At 37.2% G+C, this 24,128-nt stretch overlaps 2 protein-coding genes across 11 annotated transcripts in view; one reads left to right on the top strand and one right to left on the bottom strand.

Moving 5' to 3' along the window:
• Positions 1–6,481, top strand: part of LOC136413624 (phospholipase A1-like) — a 10,975-nt gene extending 4,494 nt beyond the window's left edge. The window contains exons 2-7 of the mRNA XM_066397305.1: positions 4,958–5,189; positions 5,470–5,594; positions 5,654–5,828; positions 5,882–5,958; positions 6,028–6,153; positions 6,203–6,481. Coding sequence (XP_066253402.1) covers positions 4,958–5,189; positions 5,470–5,594; positions 5,654–5,828; positions 5,882–5,958; positions 6,028–6,153; positions 6,203–6,426 — 959 coding nt within the window. The 3' untranslated portion in view covers positions 6,427–6,481. The remainder of the gene's footprint in view (positions 1–4,957; positions 5,190–5,469; positions 5,595–5,653; positions 5,829–5,881; positions 5,959–6,027; positions 6,154–6,202) is intronic.
• Positions 6,436–24,128, bottom strand: nompC (no mechanoreceptor potential C). 10 transcript variants are annotated; one of them, XM_066397202.1, is made up of 31 exons: positions 23,758–24,128; positions 23,226–23,470; positions 22,399–22,500; positions 21,078–21,179; positions 19,401–19,517; positions 18,669–18,824; positions 18,413–18,614; positions 17,697–17,842; positions 17,160–17,258; positions 17,008–17,101; positions 16,746–16,954; positions 15,958–15,978; positions 15,347–15,546; positions 15,085–15,293; positions 14,766–14,939; positions 14,524–14,706; positions 14,028–14,215; positions 13,688–13,814; positions 13,288–13,631; positions 12,938–13,103; positions 12,375–12,612; positions 12,006–12,214; positions 11,816–11,946; positions 11,505–11,749; positions 11,168–11,454; positions 10,980–11,114; positions 10,837–10,905; positions 9,251–9,477; positions 7,298–7,433; positions 7,159–7,243; positions 6,436–6,779 (listed from the first exon to the last, which is right to left on the bottom strand). In XM_066397202.1, the coding sequence occupies exons 1-31, from the start codon at positions 23,852–23,854 to the stop codon at positions 6,482–6,484; spliced, it is 5,241 nt and encodes a 1,746-aa protein (XP_066253299.1). In that variant the 5' UTR covers positions 23,855–24,128; the 3' UTR covers positions 6,436–6,481. The 10 variants fall into 10 exon arrangements, with proteins under 10 accessions (XP_066253299.1, XP_066253302.1, XP_066253301.1 ...); XM_066397205.1 differs by having other exon boundaries at positions 6,482–6,779; positions 7,159–7,231; XM_066397204.1 differs by having other exon boundaries at positions 6,482–6,779; positions 23,226–23,467.

Below are 24,128 nucleotides of genomic sequence, written 5' to 3'. Positions count from 1 at the left end.
ATTTATTAAACATACTGATTATACTAGGTCTATACACTAAACTACACTAGAACTGCCTTTTACTATGCTTGTCTCGATGCACGATACTAGGTAAAACTCCCCCTGTGCCGCGTCACGACGACCTTTTATATCTCTCGGCAGTCCTTCTAGAAAGGTACGTTCCAGACTTTGCCGGAGAACATGGGAAGGTCTAGACGGTGGTAGAGAGAGAGACCGTCCGAGTGGCGAGTGTACCGTGAACGAGAGAGCGCGAGATCCACGCTCAGTAACGGTCCCAACACAACATTTTCTTACCTTAAAAAAATTCTTAACTGAGTTAAAATATCTTGATAACTTTGCTGCGTCCTAAAAGTTAGCAAAGCATGTTGTTGGACTCCATACATTAAACGAATGGTACCCTCTCTGTGATTTGGTGTGAATCCATTTATGTTTCTAAATAATAGCGTAGCGGAACCGATTCCATCAAAAGTAGAAATTACCATTTTTCGTTTTCTTTCTGTTATGAATTTTATATTTGCAGGTTCTATGGTTATTTCACTGGATAGTACTTTTTTTTTCGAGGAAAAATCTTCAGAAGACATCGAGCCTGTTATCGCGGCGGCTGGATAGTGAGATTCGCCTACTGCGCCTACCCATTAAAAAATCTCGGATTCCACGTATCCTGCGCCGACCCGGAACCGTCCCGAAGGATATAACGTCAATGCCGGCGAAGGTTTTCAGTGTCTTCGTTTCGTTTCCCGACACGATAGTTAATTTCGTAGTTTGACTCGCGAAAAAAAGAACGAAAGAAAGCGGTTTCATTAGACTTTTTCCTGCTTATTTTTTGCAAATTCTTCTATCAATCAGCGCCAGAATTTTTTAAAAATATAACATCGTCAATCGGATCATTTCACCCGCGCACTGTCATCTCTACTTCTCACTTGACTTGCCGAATGCTTTTTCCCTCCAAGCCGTTTTTTCAGTTTTGCCTCATCGTTCAGATAATCTTGGCTCCGCTGACCGGTTTCGGCCCCTTCCGATTTCGGGATTCTGCCGCATTCTTCTGGGATGTTAAGAAGTTCCTAGTTACTAAATCTCCGAAATTCGTCGTCCCTGGTTCCAATTAGACCCCTTCTGGAATCTCGCAATTTTGGTTCTTCCCTGTACTTGTTAGTTTTCCTGAATTTCGTGGCTCCATTGAATAAATCTTATTCACCATTTCGTCCAAGAAAACCTAAATTATTCCTGAAAAATCAAAACTATTCCTGGGATCTGTTGGTAAAAAAACCACGCAGGGTGTAGGTGACCAGAATGATACACGTTAATAGTATGAACTATTAGTATATTATGTAAGAAATAATGTGTTTGGTTGAGATGATTCCGTAACCTCTTACAGACGATGACTTACTAAACTACCTATGCAAGAATAAAAACATAACGTAGCCAGAAAAAGGACCAGACATAAACATAAACAATCTCCCTAGACGAAAGGTAATCAATATTAAGTATTTATTATCGAAAATTGGGAGACTGTTCCCATAAACCATCTATAATATTGTGATTTCTAACAAGATCTTCTTTAGACTATCGGCCAAGTGGCTTTTCTAGGTCCTGCAAAGTTCTTCCGGAATTTTAGGAAGTTCCTAGTTACTAAATCTTCGATGTTCGTCGTCCCTGTGTTCAGTTTGACTCCTTCTAGGATCTCGCAATTTCGGTTTTTCCTGTACTTGTGTATTGATCCCGACTCCGTGGTTTCAGTGGAAAATCCCCTTCGCCACTTTATCTGAAAAAACCCAAGTTATTCCTAAAGAATCGAAGCTTTTTCCCTAAATCTGGAGGAGGGCCCACGATACAGCAGTCCTTGATTTCTCCCGTCCGGCTGCGGCTACTGTCCCCCGACTGGAAGTCCCCATAACGGCTCCTCGCGCGGTTTCTAGACTATGGTTCGTTTGGGCCTGACGCCGATCGTGCGATACCTAGATTAATTTCAAGAAGAATTCGTAAATAATGAAGACACTTTTGTCCGAGCAACTTGTGCGCGGAATTTTTACTTTTACAATTTTGAAAATATTTTATTTTCTTGGAACTGTTGTCAGAAATTGAGAAACAATTTCCTTTAGGTCAATTGCTTTTCCGACTACTTGCCCGCAGATCATGCTAGACGGGAGGCGCGTTCCATCCTTTCTTTTTCTTTAACCATGTCGGAAATGATTCGGCTACATTTATCCCAATTTTCTTTTGACTCGAGCATTTTTTCAATTAAATTTCTTGGAGTTAGCGCGTTCATGCATGCACGCAACTCGTTTCTACGAGTTTAGAGAATTGAGCATTGGAAAATTATTCATTTGAACTGCTGCTAGTGTTAGCGCTATCATCACTGGTTGATGGCGGTGCTGGTATGTTTTCAATTTCCTTGAAGCAACATTAAATAATCGCTGATGAACAAAAAAAAATTTGCCGTGGTTCGCAATTGCTTTTTTTCATATCTTGCCATAAAATTAGTTAAAATACATTTGTGAAAAATAATTGAAACATCTATTTCTTTTGGAAAATATGTTTAGTTAAAAAAACCTTGTTTTGAAGGGAAGTATTTTTTTAAAATTATTTATTTTGAAGAATTTTTAGTTCGTTTTGTTTGTCTCTTATAACTATATGACGGATGATCTCGTTTTAACATACAACAAAAATCTTCAAGCATTCTCGATGACCATTTTCCTTGGTATCTTTTTCCCATTGCCATGATGTCTTGATGGAACCTTTCTCCGTGATCGTTGCTTAACGCACCTAAGTGTTTTGGGAAAAAGTCTAAATGGGAATCCAGGAAATGAATTGTCAAAGACATATTACACCCTATGGCTTTATAATTCTGTAGTAGTTTATAAACCATCTCTTTATAGTTTAAAGACTTTATATGGTTATGTATAATTCAGTTCTGTCGAAAAGGTAAGTATAGCATACTGTTGGTCCCCATATGTTAATTGAATGGTACCCTGTCTTTCGTTAGGAGTAAATCCACTTATGTCGCCGAATAATAAGGTATAGGGAAGTAAAGTATTTCATCGATAGCAGAAATTACAATTCTTCGTTCTCTTTCAGTTGTTATAAATCTTAAATTGGCATTTACTATAGCTAATCTACTTGATAGTGCTAAATTGCAACGATGAGACATCTTCGATTGTTTCTGCAGTTTCGACAATTGGAAATTTCTCCAGTCTTCAAGTATGTTTTCGACTGAAAATAAAATGATTAGTGTCTTCAAAACGTGTTCGTTATACGTACTTTTCATCATAATGGTTATGAATAATTCATTTCTATTGAAAAGCCTTAATAGGTTGCGAAGTATCCGTTCTGCGATTCGCAATTGAAATCGAAGAGTTAAAAACGAATTTCATTTTGCAAACTCGATTTGACTTTGGGTGCCGGGACAGTTTTGCTTCGTGCACCATCATTTGCATGCTTTTTAAATTGGTGCCACAAAATTTTTGAATTACCTATTTTTTTTTTTCATTTTTTACAGACCAGAACTACAAAATTATAACGCGGACCCTCAGATTTCCAAAAAAATCCGGCACAAGTGCAAGTTTTAAATCAACAAAGGTGTTTTCACTTTCATTATATATATGAATTCGAAGAGCCTTACTAGAGCACCTTGCGCCCATATGGAGTCGAAAAATAGAGACACTCAGTAAGTGCTATTAGTCATTTTGGTGTGTTGCCTACAAATCAAAATCTATAATGAAGGAATTCGTAACACTTTTAATGCAATCAAGCCATATACATATAAAAATAAACACCAGGCAATGCCGAGACAGGGAAAGGTGACACTTTTTTTTCTTTCCCTGCCATTTAAAATGCATTGTGCGAGTGCTGATCAAAGTCCACGCCGGTGGACAGTATTTTGTGGCACCAATTTAAAAAGCATGCAAACGAAGATACACGAAGCAAAACTGTCCCGGCCCCAAAGTCAAATCGAGTTTGCAAAATGAAATTCGTTTTTAACTCTTCGATTTCAATTGCTAATTGCAGAACGGATGCTTCGCAAACCTATTAAGGCTAAAAGCACATGTAAAAAAACCGTTTTTCGTAGGATTTCGACGAAATCGTTGAGCTATGTTCAACATTCAATTGGCTACGTTAGAGTAAAGCTCTTCTACGGATGCCGAAGGCATCCCATTATGACTCTTCGAGTCCGTATTAGCAAAAGATGCACAAAATCGTCTTTCTCCAATTCGTCACATGTTGTGCAAAGTAACTTTTTTTGGGGAAATAAAATAAACGTTTGAGAAAATTTCTTTAATTTTCTCCTAGGTAGGTAAGTACCTGGGGATTTGAGAAGGTTTTTGATGCCTTTGTTTAAAAGTTTTTCCAATGATTTGGGTGGGACGAAAAGATTAGTGCGGTGGGTGTTTGGTGGTGATTGGGAGCTAGGTAGGTACCTGTAGATTTAGAAAATTTGAGTTGGGAATAGGTGCAAAATGTGATATTTTAGGGTGTGGGCTATAACAGCCCTCTTGGTAGTCATAACTTTAAGTTAATCGGGGCGAACGTGGTTAAATATTTTTGCAAATCTCTTAAAGTATTGTTCCTAATAAAAAAAAAACAAGGAGGCAAAAAAGTTAGTAAAATATATAAGAGATCAAATGAAGTTATGAATAAAATCTAAAAAGTCATAAAAAAAGTTCCGATGTAAAATATTGAGAGCATCCTCGCGAAAAATAACACTTTGTGGAATATTTTAAATAATTGTTATTTCAATTTGTTTGTAATGCTAAATTGATTGTTATTACCAGTTTTGAGTTATTTTTAAAACTAACAGAGAAATTAATGAAAATCGAAAAAAAATGAAAGTTCAACACCCTGTAATTAAAAATGAAAGCAATTTAGGACATGCCTTTATATGAAATTTTTATCTTAAAATAAGCTCACGATTCACCCATTTCATTTTTTAGTATCAATTAAGAAACACTGTATATTTTAGCTCTCGCCGAAGACATCAAGGACCTCACCCCTTCAGAATTATTAAAACTAATAAAAGATATTTCAACCGTACCTGACTCTTCCTATCACTTGGGCCCCTTAGATATTCAATTTTATTTTCTATCAAGAGAAACCTCAGAACCAGTGCTATTAACATCGAAAAGCTATTATTTGTTGGGTAGGTCAAAGGAAAGCAAGATTTTAATTCATGGGTGGTTGGAGAATCACAAAAGGTATCTATTATTAGGAAGTAGTACAGAGTAAGAAGAAGATGGAACTAGTTGTATTAAATTTTGGATCAAAAAATCACATTTATCTTTAGTCGAAAAATTGAAAAAAGAAAATTTCTCTGGAATGGAACTATTTAAAGTTCATTTTTGAGACACATAATGTCTATGCTATCCAAATTTGATTCCCCCACATAAATTTAGAAATAAAATTTGAAGAACCTCAACTCTCAGACAATCATTCAGAACAGAGAATGAAAGGTTTATATCTAAATCATACACTCAGATCATGGTACAAAGCAATAGCTGAAGAATTCTTGAAATACAATGACTGTAATGTAATCGAAGTGGACTGGGAACAACCCGCTAGACTTCCATATTTACACTCTTCCACGATTACTAAAGATGTTGGTAAAGATTCTTAAAGTAGGTCAATGTTTGTGTAAAACTGGAAGAAACACTTCTTTTAGGCAATTTGGTGGGAGAGTTTATAGCAAGCAGCAAAATTTCGCCTAAAAACGTTCATCTCATAGGTCACTCATTAGGGTCTCACGTCGCTGGTTTTGCAGGAAAGAAGGTATTCCAAGATACAGGAATGAAAGTAGGAAGAATTTCAGGACTAGATCCAGCGGGACCTGCTTTCAGGTAAAAGGCCAAATTTTTAAATAGTCTAAAAAATCCGTGATTTTGTCATCCAGGCACCCATCAGTAACCAGTAAAGACAGACTGGACAAAGATGATGCAGAAATAGTTGATGTCCTTCACACAGATGCTGGTGAGTATAATAAAAAAAAAACATCTTAAATTCATACAAAAACATCTATGAACTATCTGTTAATACTAGGCGCTTATGGCTATGAAGATCCGATAGGCACACTTGACATATACATCAATGGGGGTCGAAGAATCCAGCCTGGATGCATGGAAGAATGGCCCTCCTCTTCATCACTTGGGTCTATTGTAGAGAAAAGTAACTTTTTTGTTTCAACTTAGAACTACTTAAATACGATCTTCTATAGCATTTTGCAGTCATGCTAGATCAACTAAATACTTCAAAGAATGGATCAGCAAGGGCAAATTTGACTGTAGATTCTGTCAACCAATTTTGGGAGTCATTATTCATGACGAAACATGCCTTCTTAGTGAAGCAAATGAAGTTTTAAGTGCGAATGACATAACTGTGGATACTGTTGGAGTTTGCTTTACCGAAACTAACAAAGAAGAGCCATATCTCATGGAATAAAGCAGTACATTAATATAGCAATATTTTACTTTAAAAATTTAATGTACATTATGTATTATCCTATGGAGGAACTGGCTACCATGGGTGGAGGGGCACTAGGCATGGCGTCCTCGTCCTCCTCCTCGTCTTCATTGGTGGCCTCCTTAACCTCGTCCACGTGACCCATTAAAGCTCTATATTTCTTGGCGATGGCCTCCCAGTCGGTCACGTGCTCAATCCTGGTGGTAACCGCAGACAAACTGAGCTGCGACCCTAAAGGGCTCATCTGGCTGAGGGAGAAACCTGACATTTCTTTGGGGGCGATCTGTCGACCTTTTTTCACCTTTGAAAGCCATTTTGCACCAGCCTTGGATCTGAAATTATTACATTGTGGTGACTTTCTTGGTATTGACACGTATTTTCCATTAGATATATCTTTGGTGAAATGTCATGTAGTGAAATATGGATGTATATGTATGGGAATTGCAATGCAGACATCATTATTGTTTACTGAATTTTCAATTCTTCAAAATGAGTGCAAATAATGTCTCGATTGATCATGGGAAATGGGTGCCTTGAAGCACTTGAAAACAACTTTGCTTGCCTTGAGACATGAAACGACTTTCGTGAAGCACAACATTGTTACATCAACATTTTATACGTTACGCTTAATTCCCATAATAATAATTATTCATCACCATCATTGCTAGGGCAAAATCCATATCACCAATGCCAAAATCATCACATACCAACCTTGGACTTAATTGAGTGGTTTTCTGAAAACTTCCCATAAGATGCACCAAGCTCTGACGCTTCTTCGTTTTGACTAAAACAAAGTCTAATGTTTTCGCCGTTTAGAAAAAGTGGTGTTACCTATTTGGGACCATACTACCTCTCTTCTTGCATATGTCCACCATGTAGAAAAGCCACGTGGTGATTAGGTTAATGGGTGACGGAGCTGTGGTGGTGCGATGCATGTTCCTGATAAGTTTGCTCAGACCGAATTTCCATTCTATGTCAGATTGAGCCTAAAATTGTTGGTTTGGTGTTTAGGTCGAGGGAAATAGTAGTTGCAGATTGTAACTTTTGTAGGTTTATATATCGGGGAGGTTGGGTCAATTTAACATACCAGAACGTGGAAGAAGATGGAATGGTTTCAGCTTAGGTTTACCTACTTTATAATTTTCATGTGATATTTTATTGTCACAAAGAGTGTAATAGATTCATCGACTTTAGTTGCATTTTGGTGTGGCCAGAAGAATTCGCAAATTCCAAAAAAATATATAAAGCAGCTAAAAGTGCTTTCCTCTGGGATAATTGATGACGCCTACTAGTAGATCTAAAATTGTCATATCACAATTGTCATTTTCACTATTCATATTTTTTCTACACAAAACGTATTTTAAGTTTCTGCTACGGAAATCAATGGGGGACATCCGTTAACAATTGTAGGATAGATGTAATAAATATCAGATATGCAGACGATACTGTATTGCTGGTTGGTTGCAATTAATGTTCGCTGGCATGAATACTTATTTTCACATTTTTATGTCAGTGAAATCATTGATTCATAAGCTGCTGAAGATGATAGACAAACTTAAACATTTTCTGCATGATACAGATACTTTTTTCGGGCATACCAAAGTACAACTAAAAATGTCAGGTCTCTGATTATTTTCATTAAGAGTTTCCCTGCAAAAAACACGTATATACAAGACATATCATGCCTTCATCCCAAAAAAACATGCGCAAAAATAAAAATCACATCGAGGCAAAACAAATCACAACGTTATGTCCAAAATGCAAAACGAAGCCTCTTCTATCGGTCAAAACAAAACAAAAATCAAAATCCGCTTCTAAACCATCTCTCACCAACTAAACTCAAATAAACTTATTTAGGTGAAACTTCATCTAAACCCAAACACATTTTGTTATATTACTGGTAAGTCAGCTACGCCTATTACTACATATACGATTTCTAGATCTACCAAATGCGTGTTCATCATCATCATCTAAATTTATCATAATACTCCAACAGTCTGACGTCTTTTGGTGGAGTATAATCTCTAAAATGTTAAGCTAATTTACAGCTTACTGTCGTTTTTTTTTCTGTTACTTTCATGACGGAAATGACCGATACAAGATAATGGGTGAGGCTTGGGTGAATGGTTTGCTACGATGGTCCAGTCCAGAAGAACTGGTGCGCAGTAGCAGCGTGATTTTCATACGATAACGCAGGTGAGATACTCTTTCTTGGTTTTTGTCAAGGAAAACTATCTAGATTTGATCATTTGGACATGCAATATTTCTGTGTTATCGTATGGTATCTAAGCGTCAGAAATCTAGTGAACATCGGCACGTGTCCTCTCTATCTTGCTGCCTGCCAACCCGTACGTTTGGAGTTTTCCTCTTTTTCCAACTAATGCGCATTGGTCAAATCTCCAAATGTAGAGTTACATCTCACGGGGTTACCTGAATGCGTTGGTAAGTATCGGTCATCATAGCAATGAGCAGGTTGATCAAGACAACCACCGATACCAGCATGTATACGCCAAAGACAATTTTGAACAGTACTTCGGTCCAATACGGCTGGTTATTGTTGTAGTTATTTTTCTGATAGTTCGGTATTTTGAGATTCTCGGTCGTAGTCTGGCCAAACACGGCAAAAAACAGCAGCTCAAAAGCGCTGACCGGGTTCTTTTGGACTGGAATCGAAAAATATCATAATCAGCGACCGATCGACCAGTTGACTATCACGCCACGCCCAGGGCAAGCTTTGAAGAAAAAAAATTATACCCCACGAAAAAGGTAGTTGACTGGTGGACGGGTCGCGTTCCTCAATTACCTGAATACGCTGGTAGGTATCCGACATCATAGCAATTAACAAATTAATCAATACGACCACTGAGACCAGCATGTAAATGCCGAAAACCACCTTGAAAAGGTTGTCCGTCCATGGGGGCCTCCAATATTGGGAGCCTTTGCGCGGTTTCACGGTCAGTTCGTCGTAGGTTGTCTGACCGAAAACGGCGAAAAACAGCAGTTCGAAGGCCAGCAATGGGTTCATGGTCACTGAGAACATTCGGAGAGGTAATCAGTTATATAGATGACAAGGGTGGGGCGACCTATAGCGATTAGTATGTAACTATGTCAAAGACTAACATGCGCTGACCAAGGACAACAGTCGGGATAGCGTTTTTGCCAAAGTAAGTTTGTCAGTCAATTAACCAAATCATCCCCTGTAACCCCAAGTATCACTCAGTGTAAAGGTATAGAATTAGGTGAAGAAGTCAAGACCCCAATGAGCCAAAAGCGACTACCTTCCGTGGCCAATAAAGCTAAGCTCCAGGTAATAAAGCTTCAAGTCTCTGCCAAACATTACTGCAAAACTAAAATCTTGTAATTTATCCAACTTGAGAAATTGGCCCGGGGTAGGATGGTTAATGATGAGGTAATAAACTGATTGGTGATGCGAAAAATATGCTCGCTCCGGCCCTGTAAACAATTGACTATTTTTTAATTAATTTGATTTTATGATATAAATGTTTGTTTGGATACTACTGCTCCTTACTTTGGCAAACCCAGTTCGATCTGACACAATTAAGATAAACAAACAATCTAACATACCTACTAACATATGAGACAAACCACCATACTGGGTGACCTAAATCGAATGTGCATAGTTATGTCTCAGTTATTATTACCGATATATATTTGAAATTTGGAACATCAATGTGATATAATAGAACAAAAATTCCCCTAATGGCAAATGTAATAAGTCAATTTACACTTGGCCGCAATTAGTATCAACTTTTATAATTTTTTAATTGAACATAAAAATGTGATTAAGTTTGATAAAGATATTACGCACATTGACGTTCTAACTATTAAAAAAAGAAGTAAACTTGCATGTTTCACTTATTTATTGGTGGTCAGAGTAGGAGCAAATAATTGAAAAATGCAATTTTACGTCTTTTTTAACACAACACTTTATGTCTTCTTATTACTAGTGCTTTTACCAAATTTACTCATTGAAGCTATGTAATAGATATTATTTAAATAATTCCATTATATCATATCGACGCTCGAAATTTAAAATCCCGCTCTGTAATAATAACTGAGATTGGACACTATGTACATTCGATGTGGGTCACCCAATATAACATACGAAATTCAAGGAAAAACAAAAGCAGCTTTGAAATTAGCAATTTAATAATTCAATAACGCTAGAACAAGTTTAAAGCCCTTGAAATAATGGAAATTGGGGGGAGGGGAGATATATAAATGGGGGTTCCCATATCGCCACGAAAACGCCACATGAGCTGCCTAAATGGACAGATCACAACTATATAAATTCAGACAATATTGAGACATGGACAAAAATCTCTAAAAACGACAAAAACAGCTCCACACACAACTACAGCGTCTTACTGCCATCCAGCTCCAGTCGGGGCCTCTTTGAGCACCGACGTTTCGAACCGAAGCATTCGGCGTCTTCGCCTGTTTCATTCAATTCGTACATAAATATTCAAATAAAAACAACCATAAATAAATAGCAAAAATAACGAACTCACCATCTTCAAATGGCTTTCTATCCAGGGGTTTTTTCCCTCCGAAAGGTTGGTTCAATGCTACAAATTGCATTGAAAAACCAAAGACAAAGATAGCTAATACTGCCAAGAATCTTGCCAAGTCTTTCATCAAGTTTCCTAAAAATCCCCATGAAAAAAATTATAGATTCACATTATTTAGTAAAACATACCGATGATGATAGCCCAAGGGCCGAATAAGTAATGAAACGACAGAAAGTCGAGGATCTGTACACATGCAAGCAGGAAACTTAGGGCAAACAGTTGGTTCCTGCAGTACATTAACGTGGGCCAGTGGCGTTGCTCCACGAAAAGCAGACCTGTCAAATGGGTGGCCACCCCAAATATGCTGAAAAGCAGCACAGAAATTTTAATCCACCCTAGTCCGCTTTTGTCGCTAGGGTTTGTCAGCTCGAACAGTAACAACCCACTTAGCCACACCAATAGAATCCACTCATACCTACAAACCAAGCATTTCTGAAATAGATTTGGCATACCATGGAAACTCACCAATAGGGGATCATACTAATACGATTGATGGTTGGGTACGGAGGGGTGATGCCCACCACTAACAGAAAGATCATGAGGTAAATGTGCGAGGTGAGATATGACATGAATTTGATTATAGGCACTTTATAATACTTATGACCTAGAGGGAGGGTGAAGACTATCCAGACTGGAGGACAGATTATGAACAGCACAAAAAGAAGGAGAGTACGCCATGCCGTCCACGTGAGGGCCCCCCTCCAGAGTTCCTGGAAGTGTTGGTCAAAACCTCAAATATTGTTTGATAAATAATTCTGATTACAAGTCAATTTTACCTGGAGGTAACGCTGAACAACTGTATGAGCAATTACTTCCTTTTGTTCATTTTCAATGAGTACATCCAGGAATTCCACGTTTCTCCTATCCGTGGCTGTCAGGACTTTGCCGGCTGAATCTGCCCCAGCAGCTTCAATAATATTTCGAAGTGTTAGGCTTTTTATAAAGAATTTTAGAAAAAAGTGGTACCTAGAGCCAACAATTCAGTGGCCATGCCCTCACAAAATTTTCCAGCAGCTATCAAATCTTTAGCCCTTTCTTTCTCTTTGTTTGAGAGGACAATTAAAATATTGGATAATTTGGCAGCAGTATCTACAGGTGCTGGAGATACCAGGACGAATTCTTCTATGGGACGGTTGTTGTGGTTTTTGGAGCAAACCATCAAGTTGTAGACAAACCTGATGAAAGAATAAGTTTATCTAAGAGAGATATAGAAGTTGGAAAGTATCCTGCCACTTTTGCAAAGAAATCTTCTGAAATTCTTAATAGGTTCATCAAGAACATAAACTTTTCCCGGAACTTTGAGATTTGAAAAGACAAAGTTATAACAGGTCTTACTTCCGATCTTCCATCAAAGCATAAGTATCATGATCCTTGGTCATTAGGTACTCCAAAACACTGTGATGGCCTTCGGATGCTGCAAACCAAATTGGTACTGCACCTAAGTTAGTCTGAGTCTTCGGAGAAGCTCCTGATTCGACTAGAAGCTTCACCACCTCTACATATCCAGCCCTGGAAGCACAATGAAGTGGAGTCCAGCTGTTTCGGTCTGGCGCGTTGATTTCAGCTCCTTGACCTAAAAAAGAAAATTAGTAAATCAGTACGACACGTTAATCATTGGAGTTATTGTACATTGAAATTCGAAAATGATAAAAAATTCCATGCACAAAATCGTCAAAAATATTATCCTGGATAGAGCAATAGAGTAAAAACATTTACATTTTCTATCACATTCTATTAGAACTATAGAAAGAAAAATATCCCTAGGGAAGATTCCTAGCGAATGTATTGAGTCATACTCCTTTTCTTTGTAAATATCCATTGTATGTATTTCTATTATCTTAGAAAGAATATCTATAATACAAATTAGAATTTCAGCAAAATTCTTAATTTCCTCTTACCTAACAATACTTCAACCATCTGGTAATGACCATGAGTGGCGGCTATATGAAGTCCAGTTTTTCCATGCCTGTCTTTGCTTTCTAACAACTCAGCTGATCTACTTAGAAGTAATCCCACCACAGTCACATGACCACCGTAGCACGCCAAATGCATCGGGTTATACCCCTAAATTATGTACCAACCCTTAACAGCAATGAAATTGGACAATTTCATCTGGTAAAGACTCACAAAAAAAATATTATTTCTAGAGAGTGTTACTAGATTGGTCCTGAGGACCTTCTTTAATGCAATTGTTTAACAAACAGCTAAAATTACACTTTTCTAAACTCCAGCACATACGTAAACTTACATTTTCATGGGTTGCTGCATCCACCTGAACCCCTGCAGAATTCAGCAACAATCGAACCACATTCTCCTTCCCAGAAAATGAAGCCAAATGCAAAGGAGTCATCCCGGACTCATTTCCGAGAGCAGGTACCAAGGAGGCACCATTTGGTGAATCTGACTTGACAGTGCCAGGAACATGGGTCAATAGCTCCCGCACTGTGTCTGCTTGTCCAAAATATGCAGCTACGTGAAGGGGCGTTACTCCTAATTTTTTGCTTGTAACTCTCAAATTATTCGAGGAGCGGAGTACTTCCAAAACTTGCAAGTGTCCATACTGAGCTGCCAAGTGAACCGCAGTAAATCCTCCTAAAAATTTCAAATGGTTGTACAGCGGAGAATCCTGAAATGTTAGGGAAAATTACCCTTATTTTCATCAGTAACAGAGGCCCCAGCTCTGACTAATGCCTTGACAACTTCCGCGTGGCCTCCTTCAGCAGCCATTTGTAGTGGAGTTGCATCAGTTACTTTGTTTCTTGCTGATATGACACCCTAAAGGAAAATTCGTTTATTGTTAATTAAGGTCAGTAGGAAAACTCGATCCTCAGAAGTATGAGAATTTTTTTCATTAAGAATTGCGATACTACTTTTTCTGAATAAGGCCATTGATGTAGCACCTTGTTCTTTGAAATATTACTGAACATGGATTTTTTAAAGTTTTGAATTTTTATGTCTATTCAATGAAAATTTCTCCACATTTATCACCTGTCTATCAAACTTCATCAGTTCTTCTATAACAGTCACACTTCCTTGGGCTGCTGCAATATGGGCGCAGGTATTCCCGTGTTTCGTGGTGGCCATAACCAGGCTGGGATGCTGTTGTAGAAAAAGTTTGGCAACTTCGGAAAAATTGTTTTGGCAAGCGGCATGGATGGGTTTCTGACCATCCTCATCTACAATTCAGGAAGGTCCCTGTCACCATTAAAACCACAGCAAAAATTCGCTTTAGGTAGCGTTTAACTAAGGGCCACTAAAGCAATGTATTGACAACTTCACCAGGAAGTCTCTTTTTTTAGATGCCTTATGTAGAACAGAAATAGAATATTCGACTCGAATTTTTTGGTTTTTATAAAAACTTCTTTGCAAGTAAAGTTGATAAAGTATTTTGATTAAGGGACTTGCAAGAGTGGTTTATGAGAGGCGTTATCAAAAATTAATGTTCTTAGAAAAGTGTGCTGTAAGTAAAATCTGTTTTATGTACCTGTGGCATCAATATCAGCTCCCAGTTCCAGCAGAAGTTTACAGACTTCAATCTGACCAGCACCAGCAGCTAAATGTAGAGGTGTCTGCTTCTTCAGAGTTAGAATATCTATGACCGCATTATGGTCTTTGATCAGGAATTTTACAAGATGGACATAGCCGTTTAGGGCAGCAAGATGCAGAGCTATAAGATAAAATTCAAATTAGTTTATTCTATTGTTGTATTACATCTAATCTACTTACCTGTCCGACCGTTTCTCGATTTTGAGTTTATAAAGGCTTTATTAGTCAATAATGAGTCGCAAACGTGGAGATATCCATGCTCTGCTGCCAAATGCAGGGCTGATCTTCCATCTGAGTCAAACACGTCCACCCTGGCATGATTTGCCAGTAAATTGTTCACCAAATCAATGTGACCTGGAAGAGAATCCTTAACAATTCTTTTATAATGTTGTAGATAAATTAGCATAAAGACTGATAAAGTTACCGAAGAGATAGGTCTCATCTAATCATTTAGATGACTCAGAAGATAAACTTAATAGTTTTAAATCCGTGACGTTACCTTTGTGTGAAGCGATCAACAATGGTGTCCAACCATTGGCGTTTTGCCTATTTAAGGCCTTCTGCGAATCAGTCGGACTCATGTGCGCAATCATTTCTAATAAAACATCGTTGTTACCAGCAGAAGCGACTAAATGAAAGGCAGTTTCATGTTGTTTAGTTTGCAGCTTCACATCTGCTCCATTTTCGAGTAGAAGCTTAACCACTTCCCTGACGACCAAAAAAACATTTTTTTTTAAGTTGCGGTTTTATATAATCCTCACCTATCCGAATTCGGAGTTTCAACTTCGTTTTTGATCACCGTACAAACATAGTGAAGGGCACTCTCGTCATTTTCGGTGAGTTCATTCACATACTGTGAAGCAGCAGACTCTCCCCTCTTCTCCTTAACATAATTTATCAAATGGGTGACGACGTCAGGACGGCAGTTCCTGCTGGCAAGGTGCAGAGGGGTTTCTCCTTTCTATTGAAAAAAATACGGGAAATAGGAAAAACAAACAGTGAAGAATATTTTCTCTTTATTCAAACTCATTATCCCCACGATTCTCATTTACATATTTTGGAACTTTAACATAAAGCATTATGAACAGATTCCAAAAGAACACATAATTCACGAAATGATATTAGCTAGGAAGCAAAATATTCATAGACAGATAAGAGAAACAGAATATATAAATAACACCGACAGGCAGGCAAAATAAAAAATACAAATACAACACGCATAGCTAGAAACCAAAAATATGCGTGAGAATAGTAAAAAGTGTGATAAAGAGTATAAGAAAATTGAAGAAGAAAATAGTAGAAAATGACAGCCAAAATGTTAAAGCTATGTAAGAGAAAAACATTACGAGTGTGAAAAGACGCTCCAACTTACTTTATGGAAGGCTGATGATATCTAAAAACAAATGATTCTATTAACTATTCTAACATTGAACTAAGACAGAACAGTGTTGTGTATACTTTGATTGTATGTGCTGGAAATTCCTAAAATGGTTTTAAATCTCATAAAAAAATTGTGCAAACTGTATGTTTACTAATTGAGACCGATATAAAGTCAATTGCAGTGTCTTCTGTCATCGTTTTGAAATTACCACTTTTTGGTGCCTTTGACTGGGAAAGGACGGACACATTTTTTTATGTATACAAATATTATTTGAAACGAAGAAAAATTTATTTTGGTTTAATTCAAATCTTTCAGAGAGAGAGATTCACGCTTAACAGAATTTCCGACTACTTAAAATTTATATTCAGAAAAAAAGAATCATTATAAAAGTATGTAGCTAAAATTTGAAATGTACCTTAAATTGGTTATTTCCACTATTTTTGAAGAAATTCTTTTCTTCGTATTGTCCAGAAAAGTATCAACTCTAACTTGAAGTTAATTTTTGTAGCAATGCTCAAATTTTCTATGACAGCTGGCTTCATGTTTAAATTAGTGCTAAATTGTTAATATGCTATTAGGTTTAGCACGAAGCTAGTTTCCAAAGAAATCGCGATTCTGATGAATATCCAGCCTCTGCTTAAACATTTGACGGAAAATAGCTTGCAATTGAAATTGACAGAATATCAATAATTTAACTCTGAGAAGCACATAATTCGGCCCTTAATTGACTGGCCCATTTCTGACCAACATCATCATCATCATTTTTATTACTTTCCTACCTTATTCTTGTACTGTGGATCACCTCCATCTTCCAACAAAAGCAGCATAGTCTGCAAATTCCCGTATTTAGCAGCCACGTGAACTGGAGTGTTCCCATCATGAGTAGCAATATTAGGGCCAGCACCCGATTTCAACAACATTAAAGCGCATTTTTCCCCATCTTTCACCCTTGCCGCAATATGTAATGCAGTTTCCTTCATCTTACCACCTAAAAGTAAGCTCACCATAAAGATTTTGCCTTTAATTTGCCCTCGAACATACCTCTAACGTGCACGTCTGCCCCATATCCCAAAAGAGTCTCCACTACTAATGGTTTGCATGATTCTACGGCAATATGTAAAGCCGTGTAATTGTCCTTAAAATCATACAATTTTTTTGAATTATAGCTGTGATAAGAACATGAGAATACGTACATTAGTGGTAACATCCACCTTTTCACCCTTCTGCAACAACGTATTGATAATCCCTACATGCCCATATCTGGCTGCAGTATGAATGCTTCTGGCCCCATCCTAAAAATTCATACAAAGCGATTGAGGTTAGGAGTTTTCCAACAATATCACCCCTACTTTAAACAACCATGGAGGATCTATGAGCTCTATTTCTACATCACCAGAAGGTGGCAACATCTTCTTGGCCCAAATTTTGACTAACTAAACTGACACTCACTTATCGTCGAACCCTCTAAGCATAAGAAACTGAGTTATACAACCGCTGTTTTTGAATGCCGCAAGGAGCGATTTGTCGGAACAGCTTTCCTATAGTGACACAAACTAAATTACCCTCGTTCAGGCTAAAATTAGTCCCTAATTAATACATAAGGTCTAAAATATTCGCATAAAATATGCCATAGTAATGAATTCGTAAAGCGGCGACAAGTTTTATTTTCGAATGGAGACATAAGGGTGTATTTATAAAATAATTTGAATATGGTTATAAATATAGTTTACCTTGTTTGGCATATGTAAGTAGACTCCTTTCTTGAATAACATCATGGCGCAATCGGCATGACCGTTCAAAGAGGCAATGTGCATTAAGGTCGAACCATCTTTGGTTCGTTCGAAAATGCTCGCTTTGAATTTATCGGCCAAAAGTTCTGGGAAAGGGTTAAGAAGAAATTTAAACATTCTGAAATTCAGAATTAGTATAGAATATGCTGAAATGACTCTGTTATCATTTTGTGATCACTAATTGTATGCAAAAATGGTCAACATTTCACCACTCGATAGAGAGAATTTAGGCTAAAAGATGATGCTGATCTCTAAAGAAATGTGATGTTTTTCTAAGTTTAAAATATTTTATAAATGCTCTCGTAGGTCATCATTACTTAATTCAGAGGCTGTAATCTCGCGAACATCTCACCAAGTCGGGTAGGATGGCTTCATGCCGCTTTGGATTACTTCCAAATTCTCAAAATTTTTAGATTTTAAATTACTTCAAAATTGCAAAAAGATCCTATTCTGATTTATTTGAACTTTTGTTTCTTTTTTCGCTATTTCAAGTTAATCATTTATATTCGTATCGAGCAGAAACGGGATAAATTTTATTCCACAGCTGTGAAACGATTTTTCTGTATACCAGAAATGTTTACCAAATTTTTCTCTTCGAAGGTCTTTAAATCAACAAGAAAAAATACGGAAATCATAACGTTCAAATACCTCCTTACCAATAATATTGGCATGTCCATTTTCAGCAGCCAAATGCATGGGCGTCCGGTCCTGGTTATCGGTAACACTGGCAGACGCTCGGACACCATAGAAGTACTTGACTAGAACCTCGTCTCCTTCCGCGGCGGCTATATGCAAAGGGGTTTGTCCATCGCCGTTTCTAATATCCACGTTGGTGCCATAATCAACTAATATTCTAACCTGAATTGATATTTTAGACCACATTTTGTAGCTTCTCGAAAACCTTTGATTTACCATGTCAATATCTTTCCTCCGCACAGCCAAATGCAAAGCAGTGTCGCCATTAGCTGCGGCTGCCTTTAACTGTTCTGAAGTCAGGGTGTTGAGTAGTTCTCTACACATAGACTGATTGCCTGCCTCTACTGCCAGAAGTAGAGGAACTTTCCCACGCTAAAATTTAATTTTGAACCCTACATACGTAACGGTGCTAAAATGTAAAGAAATTTCCTCCTTTATTTGCACGACAAGTTTCTCAGTAGCATTGTTCAGCTCTTTGTCCAAATACCGCACTTCACAGCTTTGTGCTACATTCCCATAATGCACTGTCGTACAATTCGACGAAAATAATAGGGCTTTTACGGATATTGCATAGGGTTTAACGTCCGTAAGAAGCAAATATGTTGACTGTTGAATGAAAATCGGAGTGAGTAGTTTTGCAGGGGCGTACCACAGTGATTGCCAACCAACGTGGTTTTTTGTGATGTTCGAAATTTGGATGAGTTTCCACGCCAATGGTTGAAAGTTTTCGTATAAAAATGAGGCCTTTTTAAATGGTTTTCTAGAAACCCCAATAAAATCCATAAAACAACGACTGTCGGTCAGAATTGCTATAATTTCGTCGGGAAGGTTTTCCCCGAAAACATCCGGTACCAGGCGCAGATAACTTGACACGCGACATATACGTAGACAAATCGAAACTGCCAAGCATAGCTTTCTTATGGGCGAACTTCTGCACTAAAAACTTACCCCATCAACTTTCAATCTTATATCCTTTCCAGCGGTCTGGAGCAAAGCTCTCAAGATTGCAGTTGCAGTGCCAGTTTGCCTGGAAGCCACCAAATGAACAGCAGTCTGATTGCGACTCTGAAAATTCGATAATAAGCAAAACAGTTACAAATGCCTTTAAACTCTTTGCGAATAGTGATCTGACTAAACTAGGAAATCACTTTCCACAATGGATTGGCATATGGAACTGGGCGTGTGATAAGTTTTCCAATGAAAGAAATGAAATCATCGTGATTCAAACTGGCGCACTTATTTGATGCACATTTATGATATGATATCTAGATGCACTATTAGATGCATACGAAGACATTGGTGAAGATTAATGTGGGATGTCATTTTCAGCAATAGCGTCGAACGAGGATGCTAAAGAAAACAAACAGGAAATCCGACGTCTTTCTCATAACATTTAAAAACGCCAAAAATTCTATCAAAGGAAGCTTCTAAAACTGTTTGCCATGGAAAAGCAGATGAAATGTTTTATCAAATGACGTCACGATGAAGACCGTTGGTCAAGCAAAAAGTGCACCCTCTCGTATTGATAAAAAGCAAGAGACCCAGATCACTGTTCTTCAAACGAACTCTGCAAGTTTTCCTACATTCAAAAAATCATGCCCGTAAAATTTTCTATCAAATGAGATGAATTTGAGGAAAATGGGTCAAACGAAAAGTGCCTATTTTAATAAAAAAAAGGTGCGTAACTTACGTTATGTAATAAAAAATTAGAGATTTTTTCCAAAATTTCACTAACCTCAAAGCTTTATCATACGAACATTTTCACTATCAGAAAAAACGTTCAATTTTGTGTTGAATGAGATCATTCTGAGGCACCACCATCAAGTGGTACCTAGTGCTTCTTTTCGTACAAAAATCAGAGAAATGACCCAATCTCAGACTTTTACCAAAACGTTACATACTTCATAGATTTCACATGCAAGAAAACTTCTTCCAAACAGTCTTCACCGCCAAAACAAGGGTGAAAATTGACAATAAATAAAGTGAGTCAAACGAAAAGAGCTCGTTGGATATGGAAACGGACAAGGGATCAGAATCTCCGACTTTTATACGAAATGTATGCGAAATGCTTTTCCAAAATTTCAGAGACGTAAAAAGCTTTATTAATGGAACTTTCGCGCCATAAAAAATAGCAGGAAATTTTTGCACCAAATAAGTCCCATGCTAAGAATGATCGGGCTAGCAGAACTTGACCTAGATCTCAAATCTTTGCACGAAATTTGATATAGCATTTCTAGACTTTCAGTATGCCAAATGTGGTGTTTCCTCAAAATATAAAAAAATCATAAATTTCATCAAAAGCATCTCTTCAGCTTCAGAAAGTGCATAAAATTTTGCTTCATTTTTCAATTAGTGATTACCGAAGAAAGGTCTGAAATAAATGAAATAAGTTTTTCTTTGTTCTACGTTGACCTGCACGAGTTTAGGTAACCATAGCGTGATCTCCAATAATTCTTCAACCTAAATTTGTACCCTTCTATTAACATCATTAAAGAGTCATTAAAACCCCAGACTTCCAAGCAAAAGTGCGTCATACTTTCCAAAGTAACGAACCAATAAAAATCATAATTGTAATTGTTACGAAACTTTCTTCATACTTTGTTGAAGTGTAACATATATTCTTACCCCTCCAGTTGAATAGGGATCAACCCCCTTTTTGCCCAGAAGCAGCTTAACCACATCTTCCCTCGAGTGCATTGATGCAATATGTAAGACATTGTAATTGTCCTGAAAAATAAAAAAAACATATATTTCCTTATTTAAACTTGACCTAACCCTTGTCTTAAGAAGCTCTAGCGTAAGTTTAAAAATAGCCCCCAACCCACAGCTCAACCTTATTTTAAGCTCATAAATTTTCATTTCGTAGAGCTAATACCATTTAGAGCAAACACTCCCCAAGATTTTCCCAAATTAGGAAATTACTTGCAAAAAAAAATTGGTAGAAGAAAGGGATTAGTCATCGACTTGTTTCGATTCTATCCATGGAAAAATGCAATCAGTATGGATTTGAGTATAATAAAATAGTTCCTTATATACAATTTGCTCCAGAAACCTATTAAGTTGAACTTGAGGATGGCGTGCTCTATATTATTAGTCCGAATGACCTTTTACTGCCTAACATTTGCAAAAAAATTCAGGGGTCAATCGGACAAAAAGGGAAACTATTGATTTCTTCTGTTTAGACAAAAATAACGAATATAATATTAAATTTGTCAAAATAAAGCATTTTTACAGGCGATTTACCCTGTCAGCAATACAAGACTGCGCCTAAAAATTTCCCTAATCAGGGTAAAATGTTTTTCGACTTCCTGCATGTTAATATGAACTATAAGCTACATCAATCTTTCGGTGATTCAACATTATCATCATGAATGCTTCCCATAAATAACGTTTTAAGGTCATCGATTCATTTAATGTTTGCACACGAATGTGCAATATCGAGATTAGAGCACAATTTTGAACGAAAACTGAGGAATAAAATTTGTTTAATTATTGAGTTGAGGGCGAAACTTATAGATTAGGTATGAATGCAAGAAAAGCCACAGTCTGAATTACAACAAACTTCCTGTTGGTAAAGAAAGGAGCAGGGACGTTGGTTTTGTCACATTTAATTTGTACTGTGAACCCCTGACTAGAGAAAGTGACAAAATATTCTTTTTTCAATACATTGCGGAGCAATCCAATTATTTGTTTATAGGGGATTCAGGAACAACGAAAAAGACTAAAATAGCCAAAAAAGAGAGATTTTATACAAAAAATTTGAAAGCAAATCTACATAGTTTACTTTCAACACATTTTCTTGATTATAAACTTTTTGGACTGACTCAACCTGAATAAACTTTAAACGAAATGTAATTTATAATTTGCACTATCACCCTAATGAATTCGGGAAGAAAATCAAAAAGTGAATAAATCTATTATCTTTTACTTCTTTTACTTTGCTCACATTATTTCTAGCTCCAACGTCTGATCCCAGATCGATCATCCTGTCCAGGAGGGACGTTCTATTGTCCTTTACTGCATACATCAATGGAGTCATTCCTGTCACCTGTAATGGAAAGAAATCTAGAGCTCAAGATGTTCTATAAAGAGCAGGTGCTGCGTTGAGCATTCATTCAATTCGTGTTTTGATCTTCAAATTATGACTTTTTCACAGAAATAATTTAATCACGTTTTGCCCAGTTGCGTTTGGCCTTCGTGGTAATATAACTATCGATAAGTAATTGCAAATTTGGTTAAGTTTTTGACCCATGAACATGGGTCAAAAAGATGTTGATTCGTTATTCAATTTACATGCATTTTAGGATCATTTTCATTCAAATTTAGTCTTGTTTTTTCAGCGACTTTAAAATTTAAAAAAACAGAGATAAAAACCCGTAAGAAAAAAAAGGTTTTTAATTCATTAAGAGAACCGGATTTTGACAATAGCCGAAATTGTAGGTACATTAGAAAGGAAAGAAGGTAAATGGGACTGAAACAAATATCGCCTTGACAATTTTGAAACGATTATCGTGAATAACACGAACATTTTGAACCCAATGTTTAACGGAATAGTTAAAAATTAGTAGAAAAATCCTTTTTTAGACTGAATTTTTTATTGTTTGTAGTCCTTAATCTCCATTCTCCTCTGCATAAAGTATCTATTAATGTGTGTTGTGATCAAAACAAAAGCGATAGTGTGTCCAAAAGTTTTGAACTTTTGTGTGATTGTGCATTTTTGTGATATTCTTCATTCTAATTTTTATGTTCTAGCAGACTTCTTTTTCGACGTACCAAATCAGCCACACCAGCTAATGGTGTCGGATTCACGTCTTCCCCTACGTTAGCAATGGCCTTTTCCATCGACTTTAAAATCTGGTCAATGGGCGCCCATTCTGCTTTTTGGCACAGTGTCAAGATGCGTTGAGCTGCATCTCTAATATTGGCACCAGCAGATTGAGGTTTCGATGCCGGGACCTCCTCGTTGTCATGGTTGCTCCCCGTTTCTTCCTTTTCTTTGGGATCTTTTGAATTTGCTGCTAAAGACCATTAAAACGCTACATTTTTTATTTCAGATACCTCTTTTGTTGATGAAAGCAGATAAAGCTGAAAGTTTTAAGGCTGCAGCTTTGAAGCCTTTTTTGTGGATGTACATTTTAATCGTTTATATATCTCAATGTTTCGAGATAGAATGATAGAGTTTAGATTACTATAAGCGTGTCGAAAGTCTATATATTTATGGATATTAACGTTGTCATAAGCATTGGAAACTTCCAAATGGGTTTCGTCACAACATGGGCGCACATGTGAGTTACTGAATACTTACCAGATTTGCTACTACTCCCGTTGCTCTCCTCCTCTTTATTTTTCTCGCTTTTGGGGGGTCCCTTGCCCCCTCCTTTCTTGCCCCCTGGCTGAGACATAATTACTTAATTAATACCAGTAAATTAAAATTTTTCAAAGCCATTTTCGCAACGTTAAAATCACTTTTCTTGGAAATATCGCTTTTCATGGTTCTTCTTGGACTTTAAGCTCCGGGCTAACCACATAATCAGCAAGGAAATGCAGCGCACTAAAATCTCACCACTAGATAACATCGCTTTTTAGTTTGTTAAATTTACACCCTCTGTGAAGAAACCAGAAAAAAAATCATTTAAACCGAACGGTTTCCAGCGCAAATCTGGCAAAAGAATCAAC

The sequence above is a fragment of the Euwallacea similis genome, chromosome 14, assembly GCF_039881205.1.
Source record: "Euwallacea similis isolate ESF13 chromosome 14, ESF131.1, whole genome shotgun sequence".
NCBI classification, from domain to species: domain Eukaryota; kingdom Metazoa; phylum Arthropoda; class Insecta; order Coleoptera; family Curculionidae; genus Euwallacea; species Euwallacea similis.
Note: the sequence above shows the minus strand (reverse complement) of the source record. Positions and strands in the feature narration are given on the sequence as shown.